At 44.7% G+C, this 19210-nt stretch overlaps 1 protein-coding gene across 1 annotated transcript in view; it reads right to left on the reverse strand.

The window, feature by feature from the left end:
* Positions 1-19210, reverse strand: part of LOC120017391 (adhesion G protein-coupled receptor A1-like) — a 65423-nt gene that overhangs the window by 24906 nt on the left and 21307 nt on the right. Inside the window, exons 3-5 of the mRNA XM_038960141.1 lie at positions 17704-17831; positions 13360-13483; positions 2612-2757 (exon numbers count right to left, since the gene is read on the reverse strand). Coding sequence (XP_038816069.1) covers positions 2612-2757; positions 13360-13483; positions 17704-17831 — 398 coding nt within the window. The remainder of the gene's footprint in view (positions 1-2611; positions 2758-13359; positions 13484-17703; positions 17832-19210) is intronic.

Genomic DNA, 19210 nt, shown 5'->3' on the forward strand with positions numbered 1-19210 from the left:
ATGACCATGACGATGCCTATGATGATATTAATAACAACATGCTCCCTGGACAGACGTCAGCAGGTATCTTCTCCATCCCTACAGTGCCTTCAGAAATGATTCATACCCCTTGACTTATTCCACATTTTGTTGTGCTACAGTCTGAATTCAAAATGGATTAAATTGGGGGGGTTTTCTCACCCATCACCTCGAATGCATTTCAATTAACAGGTGTGCCTTGTAAAAAGTTAATTTGTGGAATTTCTTTCCGTCTTAATGCATTTGAGCCAATCAGTTGTGTTGTGACAAGGTAGGGGTCATTTACAGAAGATAGCCCTATTTCGTAAGAGACCAAGTCCATATTATGGCAAAAACAGCTCAAATAAGCAAAGAGAAATGGCAGTCTATCATTATTTTAAGACATGAAGGTCAGTCAATACGGAACATTTCAAGAACTTTGAAGTGCAGTCGCAAAAACCATCATGCGCTATGATGAAACTGGCTCTCTTGAGGACCGCCACAGGAAAGGAAGACCCAGAGTTACCTCTGCTGCAGAGGATAAGTTCATTAGAGTTACCAGCCTCAGATTGCAGCCCAAATAAATTATTCACAGAGTTCAAGTGACAGACACATCTCAACATCAACTGTTCAGGGGAGACTGTGAATCAGGCCTTCATGGTCGAATTTCTGCAAAGAAACCACTACTAAAGGACACCAATAATAAGAAGAGACTTGCTTGAGTCCAAATGTGGAGATTTTTGGTTCCAACCGCCGTGTCTTTGTGAGACGCAGAGTAGGTGAACGGATGATCTCCGCGTGTGTGGTTCCAACCGTGAAGCATGGAGGAGGAGGTGTGATGGTGCTTTGCTGGTGACATTGTTGTGATTTATTTAGAATTCAAGACACACTTAACCAGCATGGATACCACAGCATTCTGCAGCAATACGCCATCCCATCTGGTTTGCGCTTAGTGGGACTATCATTTGTTTTTTAACAGGACAATGACCCAACACACCTTCAGGCTGTTTATGGAGAGAAGAGTGACAGAGTGCTGCATCAGATGACCTGGCCTCCACAATCACTCAACCTCAACCCAATTGTGATGGTTTGGGATGAGATGGACCGCAGAGGGAAGGAAAAGAAGCCAACAAGTGCTCAGCATATGTGGGAACTCCTTCAAGACGATTGGAAAAGTATTCCAGGTGAAACTTGTTGAGAGAATGCCAAGAGTGTGCATAGCTGTCATCAAGGCAAAGGGTGGTTACTTTAAAGAATCTAAAATATAAAATATATTTAGATTTGTTTAACACTTTTTTTTGGTTACTACATGATTCCAAATGTGTTATTTCATCGTTTTGATGTCTTCGCTATTATTCTACAATGTAGAAAATAGTAAAAATAAAGAAAGACCCTTGAATGAGTAGGTGTTTCCAAACTTTTGACTGCTACTGTGAGTATTCACACCCCTTTGCTATGACACTTCAAATTGAGCTCGGGTGCATCCAATTTCCTTCGGTCATCCTTGAGATGTCGCTTGATTGGAGTCCACCTCTGGCCAATTCAATATTTTGGAAACGATTTAGAAAGACACACACCTGTCTATATAAGGTCCCACAGTTGACAATTTCGAAAAACACGTTTTCACCTTGTCATTGTGGGGTATACTTTCTGAAGGCACTGTACCTCCCTGCTTAAAGCTATTTGCTAAGCAGCAGGCAGCTCGTTGAGCGTCACCTCTCCCGCACTAATATGGGTCTCTAAAATTGAATAGGTCCCTTTTCTGAAATGTGTTTGATTGGCTCCCAGCAATCTAGGGTATTTATCTGAGTAAATTCCAAATTATGTGAGTCAAATTATTCAAACTAAAAGTTGTTCCCTGACAGCAGAGAGTGACTCAAGTTCAAAATGTAATTTCTTGACAAGAGTAAGTGTAAGAGAAGCACTAGCTATTGAAGAGCCAATCTGTATACAGTAATATTACAATATCGGGCTTGGAGTGTGAGGAATGTAATCTCGCTATGTATGCTTCTTTTGATAAATGATCCGATAACTCTCCCAAGTGAAACCCATGGTAATCGTGCTTTTAGAGTAGAAGAAAACAGACACACACGACTAAGGTTTATACAGAATCCACCAAGCATGACTTCCTTACAATATCCTCTCTTTCAAGGAACCTACTAAACTACAAGCCCAATGATCTTTCTCTCTGTAGCTGACAGCGTTTCAGAAACAGTACATTACAGAAAGGTTAAGAACAAAAGGTACACATCCACAGCCTATAAAAACAGAGAAGCAGGATACCAGGGCTTGGATTTAGTGCGAATGACGATGTAATAAGTACTAACAGGAGAGCAGGCCAATGCTATTGTGTACCGATTTCTACAAGCATCTCTAGGCCACACAAGGCATACAGTATGGTAGGGAGAGAAATGAAATAAGAAAGCATAGAATTGTGCACTGAACCAGTCCTTGACCTAAAAAAAAAAGATTCACAACAGCACATTCACAACAAGCACGATCAGCTACATACAATTCAAATGCACACACAGATGCACGATTAGACACGGAGGCATGCATACTCACGTGTGCACACACTCACGAGCACACACACAGAGGGGGGGATTGCGCTTACTTTAGCATGGGCTGTTTGGTGTTGGCAGGCGGGTCACCGTCCTGGGGCTGCAGGGGCTTTTTGGTCACCTGTTTGTAAATGTTCCGGGCTATCACCCCCAGCCACAGCGTGGTGGAGAGGGACGAGTAGTGTAGCACCATGCCAACCTGCACCAGGGGACACAGACAGACATGGGTCACTCGCTGTATGTATCCTCGCGTCATGTCCCGCTCTCGTCTTCACATTCTTCATGTCCCTCTCACGTCCACTTCTTCACACCCAGTTGACTCACAGAGAGTTCTTTTCCAGACACAACAAGCATGTCATCAAAGTCGCTATTCACAACGTCACTAACATCAAGATCAATTGCAGCGGGAGCAGAAGACTGTGACCTTTTCATTAGTGCACGCAAGCACGCGCGCACATGTACGCGCGCACACACACGCACCCACATCCGCCATCAATAACATTAGAGGACTCAGGACAGTAACCTTGAGCCGTCAACAATAAACCACAATATAAATGTCAGTCACGTCTACAATGCTGACAGACATTGTATCCCATCCTCTCTTGTTCTAATATTCATGAATTATGCTTGAATGGGAATCTGCCATTGTTTTAAGGCTTTATCAGGAGACAGAAAGACAGCTACGAGGGAGAAAGAGAGCAAGAATAGAGGAAAGACAGAATTAGAAATGCATTGTGTCTTCTTTCCACAAACACACTCCTCAGTTCGCTCAGAGGGCCCAAAACTAAGAGGCATCCAATCAAATAACTCGCTCCAGTCTGCTAGGCTTAACCAACTCTACAGGGACTGAAGGAACCATACAGGAGTCAGATATGACACTGATTTGAAATAACCTTGAGACTGGTTAACGGTGGAAGAAGCTCCCAGTGAGTAGGTGGTGGTCTGTGATTCAACCAATCAATGATTACACTCTGTGAAAAGGGTTCTACATTCAACCCAAAAGGGTTCTACCTGGAACCAAAACGGGTTCTCCTATGGGGACAGCTGAATAACCCTTTTAGGTTCTAGATAGCACCTTTTTTTCTAAGAGTGTAGCTGTAACCCACATCCTTTGGACTGAAAGGAACGCTGGCTGACTGGACAAACAACCACTAATGTAGGATGAAATGGAACCCAAGTAAAAAGTTATTCAGGGGGTGAGTCGTATTGCCACACACTGAACTAGTCCTTGACCTCAAGAAGATATGAGCAGCACATTCACGACAAGCAATATCAGCTACAGAAAACTCAAAAGGGATCAAATCAATCTCTCGTACACACACACACACACACATACAAAAAACGATGTGTTTTAATCAGTTATTTGGTGACGTGAATATATAACTGGATAACATTCAGATCACATATAAATAGATACGTTTAATGTTTCACTATATTTATTTTTATGAAATTCACTGAGTAGGATGGTCCAGAGACAGAGAGAGACAGAGAGAGGTGGGTCACGATCAGATGAGCTCCTGCATTTTTCAGCATTTTCTTTAAAAAAGATAAATTTAGAGTTAGATAAACTTGGATTTTTTGTCAGGAACCCATACAGGATGCTACCCTCTACAACATAACCTTCACTTCAAATCAAAACTCAAAACCTACAACCTGATTTTGGACGGATTTACGGAATCACCTGGAAGGTTCACATCTACCAAGGATTAATTATTATATTCAGCAAATCCTCTGGAAAACAACAGAAACCTGAGAACACCACCCAACCTGGAACTGAGTGAGTAATGTTTAGTCTGAAACTATATTTGATTTCCAAAAGCCAAGAAGAAAAATACATGACACTACTTTATAAGGACTGAATAGTAATATAATTCTGCCAAGCTTGATACAGCTTCAACTAGCACTTAAGTGTCAAGTGAGAGGTGTCAAAGCCCATTAGCCCAACAATGGCAGGAGAGTCGAATAGTCTACCCCAACCAAATGGAGAGGCCTTAGAAGCTCCCTCCTGCTGTTCAGAGGTAATTAAAATACAGTACCCTGTGCATGTAAAAAAATGACAAGACAAGAAAAGATCACAAAATGAAGCTCCTTATGGAAAATCAAGAGACACTTTTTGCTGACTATTACAAAAATGGGAACATCAGCAACCTTATCTTCCACACAAACCATCCCCAGGCATGGCACAGTGCTATATTAGCACACTACCCCTCTGTTAAGAGAGGGGGGGTTAACGAGGGGTGGAAACTCAGGATTCTTGACAATGAGGACGAGGAGTCAGCTAATATAAATCTCTATAAGTCTGGAACAGTATTGGTACAGGGCAACCACAAACAGTTTCAGCTGGACTTTCACCTAATCAAAGAATTAGCCCAGCAGGAGAAGCTCTCCCTTGATAAAGATACCCCCACCCCAAGTGGGTCAGACCAAACCTCTTCACCATATAACCCCACAGACGAGCAACCCTCAGCAGACAGTCAACCTCCCAGTACAGAGTACTTCTCCCTCATTGAAATGAAGGATAAATTCACCCAGCTGGAGGTAAGGCAGGTGGAGCTGGAACAGCAGGTGATCACACTCCAGTCAGCACAGACCCAGACAACAGTCCAGCACAACAACACCCCCTTAACCAGACCTGGAGAGCTGGAGGTGGAGAAAGACATATCTGCACTATGGACAGTGGTGAGACAACATCAACAGGAGAAAGAGCAGAAGCAGGAGAAGAACAGAGCACTAGAGGAGAGGATCAGACTACAGGAGGAGAGGGAGAGGGGGATGGAGGAGAGGATCAGACTACAGGAGGAGAGGGAGAAGGGGATGGAGGAGAGGATCAGACTACAGGAGGAGAGGGAGAAGGGGATGGAGGAGAGGATCAGACTGCTGGAGGAGAGGTTGAGGGGGATGGCATGTGACAGAGAACAACCCACTAGGGAGGTGGCCATCCCCACAGAGACGCCAGCAGAACAGCCCACCTCAGCACCCGACAAAAGTCTCGACACCACAGCAGAACAGTCCACACCAGACCCTGACCATAGAAACGACATCACAACAGAACAGACAAAAGAAAAACCCCAAGCCCAGCAGCTCTCACCCCCTCTGAGCACCCCCCCTGTCAGCCACCCTGATAGCCCTCCTGACAACCCCCCCACACCCACTGAGGACAAACACAAGACACAGATTGTCCTTCTTATGGACTCAAATGGGAAATATATAGAAGAAAATAAACTTTTTCCCAAACACAGTGTGTCTAAACTCTGGTGTCCAAACACCCAGCGCGCCCTAGACCTTCTGTCTGAGGACAAACTAGGCTCACCTAGCCACATAATAATACACACAGGCACAAACGACCTGAGAGCACAGCAGGAAAGGGTGGCCACAGCACTGAAGGGAGTGATTGAAAAAGCTTCTTCTACTTTCCCCAACGCACAAGTGGTCATCTCCACCCTGCTACCACGAAAAGACTTCCACCCTGCTACAATACAGCGGGTAAACGCAAGCATTTCCCGTGACTGTGCCTCAAAACCAAATGTTTTTCTGGCCCACCACTCCACCCTGGACTTGAACAGCCTCTATGACCAGGTCCACCTCTACAAGGCAGCAGTGCCCACCTTTGCCCGGACTCTAAAGGACATCGCTCTCAAACGAAGCCCCAACACTTCACACAGGAGCAACAGATCAATAGACACCCCACCCAGACCAGCGAGACACCCTCCAAGACCTCCAGGACCCCCCCCTGGACCTACACACCCCCCCCACATCAACCATGCCCACACCCAATTTAGGCCCCCTCAGATCAGACCCATGCCACTCCTGCCCACCCCATGCACCCCACCCCCGCAAAGAGGGCATCAACATGGAAGTCACACATACGCCCAGGTAGTGAGCGGGCAAACAGGCCCAACCCCCACTCTTACACTCGCCCAAGCCAACGGCATGTACCAGATGCTCAGCAGGCTCTGCTCACACTTACTGGCCTGAGGCCAAACCCCGACCAACAACATTGGACACTTTATGGAACAAAAAGCCTTCACTATATCATCCTGGAATATCCAAGGTCTGAGGTCATCTGCCTTTGGCCTAAAGAGCAGGAACCCGGACTTCACCAAAGAAATCGGTAATGCAGACATTGTCATCCTGCAAGAAACATGGTATAGAGGAGACGGACCCACTGGTTGCCCTCTAGGTTACAGAGAGCTGGTAGTCCCATCCACCAAACTACCAGGTGTGAAACAGGGAAGGGACTCAGGGGGAATGCTAATTTGGTATAGAGCAGACCTAACTCACTCCATTAAATTAATCAAAACAGGAACATTTTACATTTGGCTAGAAATTCAAAAGGAAATTATCTTAACAGAGAAAAATGTCCTCCTGTGTGCTACCTATATCCCCCCACTAGAATCCCCATACTTTAATGAAGACAGCTTCTCCATCCTGGAGGGGGAAATCAATCATTTCCAGGCCCAGGGACATGTATTAGTCTGTGGCGACCTAAATGCCAGAACTGGACAGGAACCTGACACCCTCAGCACACAGGGGGACAAACACCTACCTGGAGGTGACAGCATTCCCTCCCCCATATGCCCACCTAGGCACAACTATGACAACATAACCAACAAAAACGGGTCACAACTCCTGCAGCTCTGTCGCACGCTGGGTATGTACATAGTCAATGGTAGGCTTCGAGGGGACTCCTATGGTAGGTACACCTATAGCTCATCTCTTGGCAGTAGCACTGTAGACTACTTTATCACTGACCTCAACCCAGAGTCTCTCAGAGCGTTCACAGTCAGCCCACTGACACCCCTATCAGACCACAGCAAAATCACAGTCTACTTGAACAGAGCAATACTCAATCATGAGGCATCAAAGCCAAAGGAACTGAGTAACATTAAGAAATGCTATAGATGGAAGGAATGCAGTTTGGAAACCTACCAAAAAACAATTAGGCAACAGCAAATTCAATCCCTTTTAGACAACTTCCTGGGTAAAACGTTCCACTGCAATAGTGAAGGTGTAAACTTGGCAGTAGAAAATCTTAACAGTATTTTTGACCTCTCAGCTTCCCTATCAAATCTAAAAATCTCAAATAGAAAACCGAAGAAAATGAACAACAATGACAAATGGTTTGATAAAGAATGCAAAAATCTAAGAAATAAATTGAGAAACCTGTCCAACCAAAAACATAGAGACCCGGAAAACCTGAGTCTACGCCTTCTCTATGGTGAATCACTAAAACAATACAGAAATACACTACGGAAAAAGAAGGAACAGCACGTCAGAAATCAGCTCAATGTAATTGAAGAATCCATAGACTCTAACCAATTCTGGGAAAATTGGAAAACACTAAACAAACAACAACACGAAGAATTATCTATCCAAAATGGAGATGTATGGGTAAACCACTTCTCCAATCTTTTTGGCTCTATAACAAAGAATAAAGAGCAAAAACATATACATGATCAAATACAAATCCTAGAATCAACTATTAAAGACTACCAGAACCCACTGGATTCTCCAATTACCTTGAATGAGTTACAGGACAAAATAAAAACCCTCCAACCCAAAAAGGCCTGTGGTGTTGATGGTATCCTTAATGAAATGATCAAATATACAGACAACAAATTCCAATTGGCTATATTAAAACTCTTTAACATCGTCCTTAGCTCTGGCATCTTCCCCAATATTTGGAACCAAGGACTGATCACCCCAATCCACAAAAGTGGAGACAAATTTGACCCCAATAACTACCGTGGAATATGCGTCAACAGTAACCTTGGGAAAATACTCTGCATTATCATTAACAGCAGACTCGTACATTTCCTCAATGAAAACAATGTACTGAGCAAATGTCAAATTGGCTTTTTACCAAATTACCGTACAACAGACCATGTATTCACCCTACACACCCTAATTGACAACCAAACAAACCAAAACAAAGGCAAAGTCTTCTCATGCTTTGTTGATTTCAAAAAAGCCTTCGACTCAATTTGGCATGAGGGTCTGCTATACAAATTGATGGAAAGTGGTGTTGGGGGTAAAACATACGACATTATAAAATCCATGTACACAAACAACAAGTGTGCGGTTAAAATTGGCAAAAGACACACACATTTCTTCTCACAGGGTCGTGGGGTGAGACAGGGATGCAGCTTAAGCCCCACCCTCTTCAACATATATATCAATGAATTGGCGCGAGCATTAGAACAGTCTGCAGCACCCGGTCTCACCCTACTAGAATCCGAAGTCAAATGTCTACTGTTTGCTGATGATCTGGTGCTTCTGTCACCAACCAAGGAGGGCCTACAACAGCACCTAGATCTTCTGCACAGATTCTGTCAGACCTGGGCCCTGACAGTAAATCTCAGTAAGACCAAAATAATGGTGTTCCAAAAAAGGTCCAGTCGCCAGGACCACAAATTCCATCTAGACACCGTTGCCCTAGAGCACACAAAAAACTATACATACCTCGGCCTAAACATCAGCACCACAGGTAGCTTCCACAGAGCTGTGAACGATCTGAGAGACAAGGCAAGAAGGGCATTCTATGCCATCAAAAGGAACATAAATTTCAACATACCAATTAGGATCTGGCTAAAAATACTTGAATCAGTCATAGAGCCCATTGCCCTTTATGGTTGTGAGGTCTGGGGTCCGCTCACCAACCAAGATTTCACAAAATGGGACAAACACCAAATTGAGACTCTGCATGCAGAATTCTGCAAAAATATCCTCCGTGTACAACGTAGAACACCAAATAATGCATGCAGAGCAGAATTAGGCCGATACCCACTAATTATCAAAATCCAGAAAAGAGCCGTTAAATTCTACAACCACCTAAAAGGAAGCGATTCCCAAACCTTCCATAACAAAGCCATCACCTACAGAGAGATGAACCTGGAGAAGAGTCCCCTAAGCAAGCTGGTCCTAGGGCTCTGTTCACAAACACAAACACACCCCACAGTGCCCCAGGACAACAGCACAATTAGACCCAACCAAATCATGAGAAAACAAAAAGATAATTACTTGACACATTGGAAAGAATTAACAAAAAAACAGAGCAAACTAGAATGCTATTTGGCCCTAAACAGAGAGTACACAGTGGCAGAATACCTGACCACTGTGACTGACCCAAACTTAAGGAAAGCTTTGACTATGTACAGACTCAGTGAGCATAGCCTTGCTATTGAGAAAGGCCGCCGTAGGCAGACATGGCTCTCAAGAGAAGACAGGCTATGTGCTCACTGCCCACAAAATGAGGTGGAAACTGAGCTGCACTTCCTAACCTCCTGCCCAATGTATGACCATATTAGAGAGACATATTTCCCTCAGATTACACAGATCCACAAAGAATTTGAAAACAAATCCAATTTTGATAAACTCCCATATCTACTGGGTGAAATTCCACAGTGTGCCATCACAGCAGCAAGATTTGTGACCTGTTGCCACAAGAAAAGGGCAACCAGTGAAGAACAAACACCATTGTAAATACAACCCATATTTATGCTTATTTATTTTAACTTGTGTGCTTTAACCATTTGTACATTGTTACAACACTGTATATATATATAATATGACATTTGTAATGTCTTTCTTGTTTTGAAACTTCTGTATGTGTAATGTTTACTGTTAATTTGTATTGTTTATTTCACTTTTGTGTATTATCTACCTCACTTGCTTTGGCAATGTTAACACATGTTTCCCATGCCAATAAAGCCCCTTGAATTGAATTGAATTGAATTGAATTGGTCCTCCCCTTCCTCCTCTGCGGAGCCTCCACTGACACACACACACACACACACACACACACAAAGACACACACACAAAGACACACACACAAAGACACACACACACACACACACACACACACACACACACACACACACACACACACACACACACACACACACACACACACACACACACACACACACACACACAGAGTAGACTGATGCACACAGGGTGGAATGGTCAGGGGAGGGAGGGAGAGTGACCCAGTATAACTTTGCAGTAGTATAGTCTTTAGCTACTGTATGTCACTGTCACAAGGAGTGGTATGAAAGTGTGGTATGTTTGAATCACAGACGAATGATTGGGTCTGTCAGTGTGGAGTATAATTGAGTGAGTCTGGTTTAGGGTCAGTATTACTGTCGCAGTGTGGCTTAAAAGTAAGAGATCACTAACATTAGAGAATGCAAAGTGACAGTGAGGAGTGGGTTGGAGGAAGGAAACGAGAGAGGAGAAGGAGCTGTAGAGGGAGAGAGAGAGCGAGAGATGGGGGGAGGTTTGCAGAGGAAGGGGGTTTGCAAGTGCTTGAAGTGCCGAGAGAGGCTGCCAGAGACGGTTCCAGAGCTCCTTGAAGTTTGCCTGTCAGAGGGGGTGGTGTGTAACAGCTCCCCCGGGGAGGTGGCACCATGCTGGGCCTGAGCGGGATCCATCTGCAGGCAGGGCGGAGGGTGGAGAGGTGTTTGTGATCACACATGTCCTTACTACCAGCTCCTCTAGCAATCAGCCATGTAATCATCCCAGACACTGTCCCCACTGCTGGGAACAGGGGAACAGCCTCAAACCCATTGAGAGGAGGGGAGACAAACCGGGCCCAAATAATCCCACAGCAATGCCGAGTTACGCATTAAAAATGCAGTGCTTCTACATTAGGCAACGTGATTCAATCAGATAAATAGCCAGTGGTAAGGAGCACCAGAGACACTGTGCAGAACACACCTGCGGTGATAATGACATTGAGAGAGGGGTAATATCTACACATGTGTGAGTACAATCAAGATTTCCTATGCTTTATACGGGCATCTCTCAAGCTGTGGCATCTCGGCAAGATGTCTGCATGTCACTCAGAACACATGTTGCTAATGCGTCCATGTGGACGGAAGATCTGACGGGGAATATTCTAATTGGGCCTTAATCATGTGCCATTACGCAGCGGGGGAGCAGGTGGGTCGATAGGGGGGTGGAGTTTCATGCCGCGACACCGGCTGAACTGTGTCACAATGTAGTCGTCGACGCTCGCTTGACGGGCGCGGCATGAACCGGAGGCGCCTAGCCTAGCTAGCCGTCTCTCTGTCGAGCCGAGCCTCCTGACAGGCAGCCAAGGCATGCCAGGCACTGTTGGCTTCCATGAGCTACAGTGAGCTACAGTGATCGATGTGTCTAGCTCCACACTGAGGTGGACTCATTGTGTTTTACAACAAGAAGATGTCTAAACTGTTGGTGACAGGAGGACGAGGCAGCAGCCCGGGTGTCCCGGGTGCACTGACGGACTTGGTTCTGAACAGAACAGAAGAGCCTTGTCGATAGAAATAGAGGATGAGTTTGAACCCTTCGAAAGCTCAACTGAAAGGTAGAAAGAGAGAAAAGCTAGCTAAATGCCCCCGTGCTGAGGAGAGATCGCAGAGGCAAGATGACGTGTTCAACCGGACGTATCAAACTCTCTTTAAAACCTACAGTATCATCTAGCTGTCAATCTCTCAAAATGTAGCCATGTGCCTGGTCTTCATGCTCCTTATTTTGTCAAGACACGATTGAGTCCATCGCAAACGCGGACGTTTTAACTCCACATTACCCATCGTCGTAACGTCTTCCTATCAATCTCCCCAAAACAACAATGGGCATGCATACCCGAGTCTGGTTGTCTTACTCCTTATATTGTCAAGACAAGATTGAGTCTATCGCTAACCCTGAAATCAAAACTCCCCAACAGTATCAGTTAAGCCAATGATTGACTAAGAGGTAAGCATCTCTATTTAAAAGATGAAACATCTCTTACCTGATGTCTCCAACCAGCTGCTTTATCTTTAAGTAAGGACTCAGGATACACCTCAGGTCTTGACATGCACCCCCAATTAGCCACCCCAACGCTATCCTTCCCCTCGATGCCTCCAGGCTCTGCCCTAAAAACAGTACGTGTGGCAGGATCCTCTCACATTGACAGATCTCCCCTGATCTCTTCTATTTTCTAACATCTCAGAGCTAAGCGTTAATGCTCCCAGCAGGAAAGAAAGCACTCCTGTGACCCGTTAGCTAACCCACACCGGCATACAGGCCTCGTAACCAGCCACGTCCCGCAGCGCTTACTGGTGCCTGTGTCTCGCTCTCTCTTCACCTTTCTCTCTCCCTCACTCGCTCTCTCGTTCTCTTTCCCTTTCTCTCTCTCTCTCTCTCTCTCTCTCTGTGTATTTCTCATTCTCATTCTCGTTCACAGCCTCAGGCTAAGAGACAGAGGTGCCACCTACGGAGGAAGAGAGAGCCAAGCGGTAGGCAACATCAGTAACGGCAGCCATACTCCTACTCCCCTTGAGACGACGGCAAAACAACACCCTCATAAGGACAACAAACTGCTGGGTAAAAAGCCCCTGGGGGCCGTGTCGGGAAACCCCTGGAGGGACAGGCAACCCGGCTTTCATCACAGGATATGTACTGCCAGCCAATATGTCAATAGGAAACACACAGGAAGACAGCTAGCTAGATAAAGCATTCATTCATCTACTGTAGGGTAGGCAAATTAAGCTGGATGGACTGTACTGTACTGTCTAACACTGTGGAGAGAGAGAGAGAGAGAGAGAGAGAGAGAGAGAGAGAGAGAGAGAGAGAGAGAGAGAGAGAGAGAGAGAGAGAGAGAGAGAGAGAGAGAGAGAGAGAGAGAGAGAGAGAGAGAGAGAGAGAGAGAGAGAGAGAGAGAGAGAGAGAGAGCTATACGTACTGCACTGTGCACTCAGAGCACCTCAATAGACATTCATAATCATTTCCACCGGAGAGCTTTGAGAGGGCGGAAATGAAAAGGCAGTGCACTTACTGCTTGGCAGATGATGGGGTATTTGATTCGATTGATGCCTCCGGCAAACACAGTGAAGGTCAGAGCCGTGTGGAAACAGAAGTTGAGGAGCATGTGCCATCCCTTCCGACTGATGCGGATTGTGCTGCCAAAAGAAAAACCCACACAGTCAGTCAAATAAATATGAATAGCACAGAAAATCAGGGGAATGGATTACAGATTGATGGAGAGGATGTTGAACATTTTAGAGTTTTCAAAATACCCACTTCATCATTCTGGTAATTTATTAGGATATAAGGGGATGAGAAATATGGGGATGAGGGTAAAATCTGGTGAAATGCAATGTACATATCCCCTAAATTAATATACAGATTTTAAAGCACAGACATGTCATACAATTCATCGTTCAGATCATATACAGGGAAGTACAGAAAATAGATGGATGAGAAAATAGAAATAACGGGATGAGGTGAAAGTCACTCTCTGCCACATGGCCTCAAATAGCACCATTTTGTTTCTCTCCGTCGCCCACGCACTTTCAACATTTAGACAATAAAGCACTTTCCCTTTCCATTGTGTTAACAATGGAGGATTGTTTGATTTGCAGTAACTATACGTTCTTTATGATGATTGACGAGAAAAGTGTTCTCCAACCCGTCGGGTATCTCTGCACCCTCATTTGCCATGTCTTGAAATAAATACGCAGACAGATGGATTAAAAGTACATTTACATTGTAATACTTCTGACAGCCAACTTTCTAACTCCGACCATGACGTTTGGACTTTAAAGCATTCCCAGAAGGCATGGATTATTGAGTCATTGTTAGTTTTACACTTAAGACATGACTGCTGTAAAAAAAAAAAAAAAATTGTCTCGTGTAATACATTCTATACATTCGTTTATACTGGATTAATCGTACATTTTTGTTAACTGTATTTATGTTATGCTACGTTAGTTATGTTCCAACATTCCCTCCATCGTGTGCCAATATCAGTTATTTCTAAGTCTTGGTTCCAATAGTTGTCAGTTGGATAGGCTCTCTGCAAGGTTTTGTATATCTTACCTGTCATATGAATATCCTTTTCTGACTCAAATAGGAATTCCTTAAGATTGCTCTGACGTCCAAAATATTTCAAATAGACATTTCTTCATATGAAACTTGCAATGCATGTGAAAATATACATTGGTTCCTCCAGAACTGCTTTTTAAAATTCTGTCATGGAAATACATGTATTTCCTATTACCAAGTACTCTATGCCTTTAGTTTTCCATGTGGACCAATTTATCTGTGAATTCTGAAAAGCTATCCAAGGATTGTTCCATAGGGTTGTGTTTTTAGGGAGTGATATTGGTTCTTGTAGAATACGTTTCATTTTCTGCCAAATTGTTATAGTGTTCTTAACTATGAAGTTGTTAATGTGCTTCGCTTTATCCTTTGAAAATAGACACGTAGAAAGATTCTGGGGATGAGCATGTGCAGCTTAAATATGAACCCATTGTTCCTCTTTACGGCCTTTAACTATGTGTCGTAAGTTAAAAGCCCATGATGGAACACGAGTCACTTTAATAATGTTTACATACTGCTTTACTCATATGTATATACTGTATTCTATTCTACCGTATTTTAGTCAATGCCACTCCGACATTGCTCAATCTAATATTTATATATTTCTAGATACGGTTGTGAATCGTTTTTAGATACTACTGCACTGGTGGAGCTAGGATCACAAGCATTTCACTTCACCCGCAATAACATCTGCTAATATGTGTATGGGACCAATAAAATTGGATTTGATTTGGGTGGTGAGTTGATGTAAGGTTAAAACCACGCTCAGACTCAGGAAGTTGTAAAACCTTCCTTTTTATTCGAAGTGTTTTATTTGCCCATATAAAGTGTGTTATGACCAAGTATACTTTTTTTAAAGAATGTCTTTGAGGGGGTTAATTAGTATTACCGAGAATAAATATAACAACTTTGGGAGCCATGCCATTCTGAAGAAAGAGAGAGAGAGAGACCCTTAGGCATGGCACTTAACCTATATTGCCACTCTGTGTCCAGCTGTTGGAAAAAAATACTAAGAATATGTGGGTTAGCCAATCCGGATGTGGTATCCAGGTCAAATAAACTATCTATCCAGTATCCTAAATCAGTATTATCCTCATCATTTTCACCAGTGCCATTATACACCAGGGGGAAGACATGTATAGGAAAGCAACCTCTGTCGAGAGAAAGAGAGGGAGAGCGCAAGACTGAAAGAGAGAGTAAGAGAGACCACATGAAGAGGGAGACCAGAGACCAGAGAGAGAGAGACCAGAGAGAGAGCATTAGTGAAAACAAGTGATAATGAGAGAGACATACAGACAGAGAGAGAGGGAGATAGAGAAAGAGATAGAGCAGCAGTATCCTGTGAGGCGTGTCTGAGTTAGTGTGCAGTGTTATGTGCCAAAGAGGAGAGGAAGAGCTGCTTTTTAGGTGCTAAACTACAACCGGGAGGCTCCAGGAGAGGGCCATAAATCACTGCAGCCTCTGCCTGCCTCCCAGTGCTTGTCATGGGCTTGGCTATGGGCTCTTATTGGGTCAAGTGCATTCACCTGGAACCCCTCCACTTCCTCGTTCCCCCGGGAGAGCATGTGGCTAAACTGACCTCTCACTTGTTCTCCTTGGCCCGAGCGGATATTCTCAAGGGTGAACTTGGAGTCCGAATGGAATAAACCCTTGATAATAGGCTCACAAGCGTCACTATTCAGTCAATACACACTCCCTTTGTTTGAAATACACTAACGTTATGACAGTCAGTGAAGTTATTTCTACACATTTAGGACATTTTTCTGATTTGAGATCTGCGTTCACAACTCAAGGCTTTCGCGTAAATCGTTCACTGACATCAATGGGAGACTGGTGTGCAAGGATCTCAATTCAGAATGTCGCCCTTAGAGCATTTCTACAGTAAGGAAGACACGGCGTGGCTATGTTGTTATGCCTTTGGACATGGAGGGAGGCGAGGTGTTGTCGTGTTGTACTCCTGCTGCAGCTGTGAGACGATGGCTCGTTCCCTCAGAGATCAGGGTGTCTCCCGACTGCAGTCGTGGAGCCGCCGCCGACATCACTCCTCCCAGACTGCAGTTACCTGTCTTCATCATCCATCTACCCTTATAGATCGGGTTAGGTGACAACGTCATGAAAACGACACGCACAGATAGCTACCAACAATGACAAGAAACTGCCAATGTGGGGAATTGTAAGTGACTCGTTTCATCTTGTTCTTAATACCATGTCTTGTTTTGAGGTGTTTTAACTGATTTTATGTCAATGCTAATATGACAAAAAAATTGCTAGCTAGTTAACCAACAACTGTAACAATGTATTTGAGAGACAACAAGTGCTCATTGTACAAATGTATTTATGTTTTCGATAAACATTGGAGACGAAATATAGTTTGCATGTTGTCAACAGTCTAAGCCAACCCCGTCTGTTGCCCCATAGTTGCGCATGCGTCAGTTTTGTTGCTGAACAACCAACCCGTCTATAGCCCTTCATTTTGTCAATATCTCTTTTCCCTCTTTCTCAGAGTTGCCTCATACTGATGCCAACCTTACATTTGCTCATAGACCTTCGTGACCCATTACACTTCCCATCGGAACCAAAAAGGTCTCGTTTATTTCATCTGTCGTTTCAGAGACATGGAACAATTTTCTTTTCGGTCTTTTATTCCTCAGCACAGTGAAAGTGCAGAAGGAATGAATGCTCGTCACATTCAGTCGCTTACTCCATTGCTCGTGAGTGACTAACAAAGACTCAAAAGGGGAAAATGAGGCCCGAACAAATAACAAGCTATCCAGGTTGCCTGGAGACCACACTGGATCATCAGTAGAGGACGACTAGACGAACTGACATATAGCACAGCCCTCAGGGATTCAAAGACTATACGGAGAGAGGTGACTGAGGTGGTCTGGACATTATGGAGTAGGGGTAGTTTGGCTCACGCACGCACACACACACCCCTCTAAACGGCACTGAGACACACACGCGCGCACACACATCAATCCTCCAGTTCAGACGTCTGAGTTCGGCCCACAGCGGCTGACTCACAACCCAGGAGCGTGACGGAGGAAAATGAAGAAAGAAAAATCCCAAAAAGGAGAGGCGGTGTGTTGTGTGTGGTGATGGATACATGACCTGGATGTGTGTGTGTTTTTACCAAGTGTGGTTGGTTAACTGAAGATGAGAACTCACTTCAAATCCTTTCAACACGGAACTGAAACAAACAGACACACACATACTGTACACATCCACGCAGACAGACACATATCCCCTCCCTTTCCCGCCCCCCACCACACACACACAGTATTCCAAGGGTTTTTACCTGTGGTGCACGATATAGGTGATGATGGAGGCGAAGAGGCAGAGCAACATAACGGCCGTGCAGGCATACACGACCGGGTGCAGAAACTCCCCAGGGTACGGGGGGAAAGAAAGCACCTTCTTCAGATCCTACAGGAGAAAGAGAGAGAGAGAGAGAGAGAGAGAGAGAGAGAAAGGATATACGATTATGCAATTGTACTCAATGCTTTGAATTGAGAGAGAAATGGACATGGGAGAAGAGAGACAACGAGACAGTGGGGGAGAGAGTGGCGGACGGGGGCAGAGAGAGAGAGGGGGGTGAAGAGAGAGAGAGAGAGAGACCAGGGTCAGACACGACATATGGTATCGTATTTCACATACTACGTCGACAAACAAACAATGTACTGTATATGACAGTCGAAGCGCATAGAAAACGAAGTGGACCTCATGTGTATGCTGTAGCTGGGCAACCGAAAACAAAACACACTCGCACAATGCTCATTACCACATGAACAATAGTCCACAAAAACCGTTATGTCGTGCAAACCATTCTCCGAATTTGCAAAACACACATAGCGCTCCCGGGGAGCGAGAGAATCAGCATGACTCTCTCTCTCTCTCTCTCTCTCTCTCTCTTAATGTCATACTACTAGAGTAGCAGACGCTCATTAGGAAAACTTCAACATCCCGCTGCATCTGCGCTACACATCTGGAAGCATATATTGCCCTTTACAGGCGTTACTATGCTGTCACGTCACACTGAGAACACACACACATCATCGTGACAACTATGTACATCGTTCTCTGGGAATGGTTTGCTCCTCTTTCAGGGTTTGGGTAAACATATGTTCTTCCACATCATATCCATCAAGAAATAAGAAAGCTAGCCTAGCTCCATTGATTTGGCTGTACTGTGACCATTGGTAAAACTGCATGGGGCAGTTGAAACCAGCAGTGAGGTGAATAGGAGGATAGGACCAATGTTGTCACATCCCTTCCATCAAGACACATGAAAGTTAGCGCCATTGATTTGGCTGCACTGTGATCAACGCAGCCGTAGAACTGAATGGGCACCACTACTGAGGTACAGATAGGAGAGACATGGTATGGGAGTGAACAGGGTTGGCTCCGTAGCTCTGTATCTCTATGATACCCCGTCTGTGTTCATGGCCGTGAGTGTATTCTACACAGCTGTCCTTCTCTATCACCACTTCCCTGACCAGCTAACACACAGGCTCACACAGGGACCGGTAGGGGCCGATAGAGGCCTGTGGGGGCCCGTGACCCTGCTGTCCTGTGTGCCAAGCACTAATAGTCAGGGCTGGAGGGTAAGAGGGCTATGGTCAGAGGCGGATCTGGATCTCTTACAGATATATGACAGTGTGACAGGGAGAGACGACCACTCAGAACATCACCAGTCAGTTCAATGGAGCCTGAACTGAGAGAGGCAGAGGGATAGCAGGGAAAGCGAGTGAGAGAGAGAAAGAGGGAGAGGAAGCTGAAGAGAGGGAGAGAGAAGATGAGGGTGA

Source organism: Salvelinus namaycush, chromosome 22 (genome assembly GCF_016432855.1).
Source record: "Salvelinus namaycush isolate Seneca chromosome 22, SaNama_1.0, whole genome shotgun sequence".
Lineage (NCBI taxonomy): Eukaryota > Metazoa > Chordata > Actinopteri > Salmoniformes > Salmonidae > Salvelinus > Salvelinus namaycush.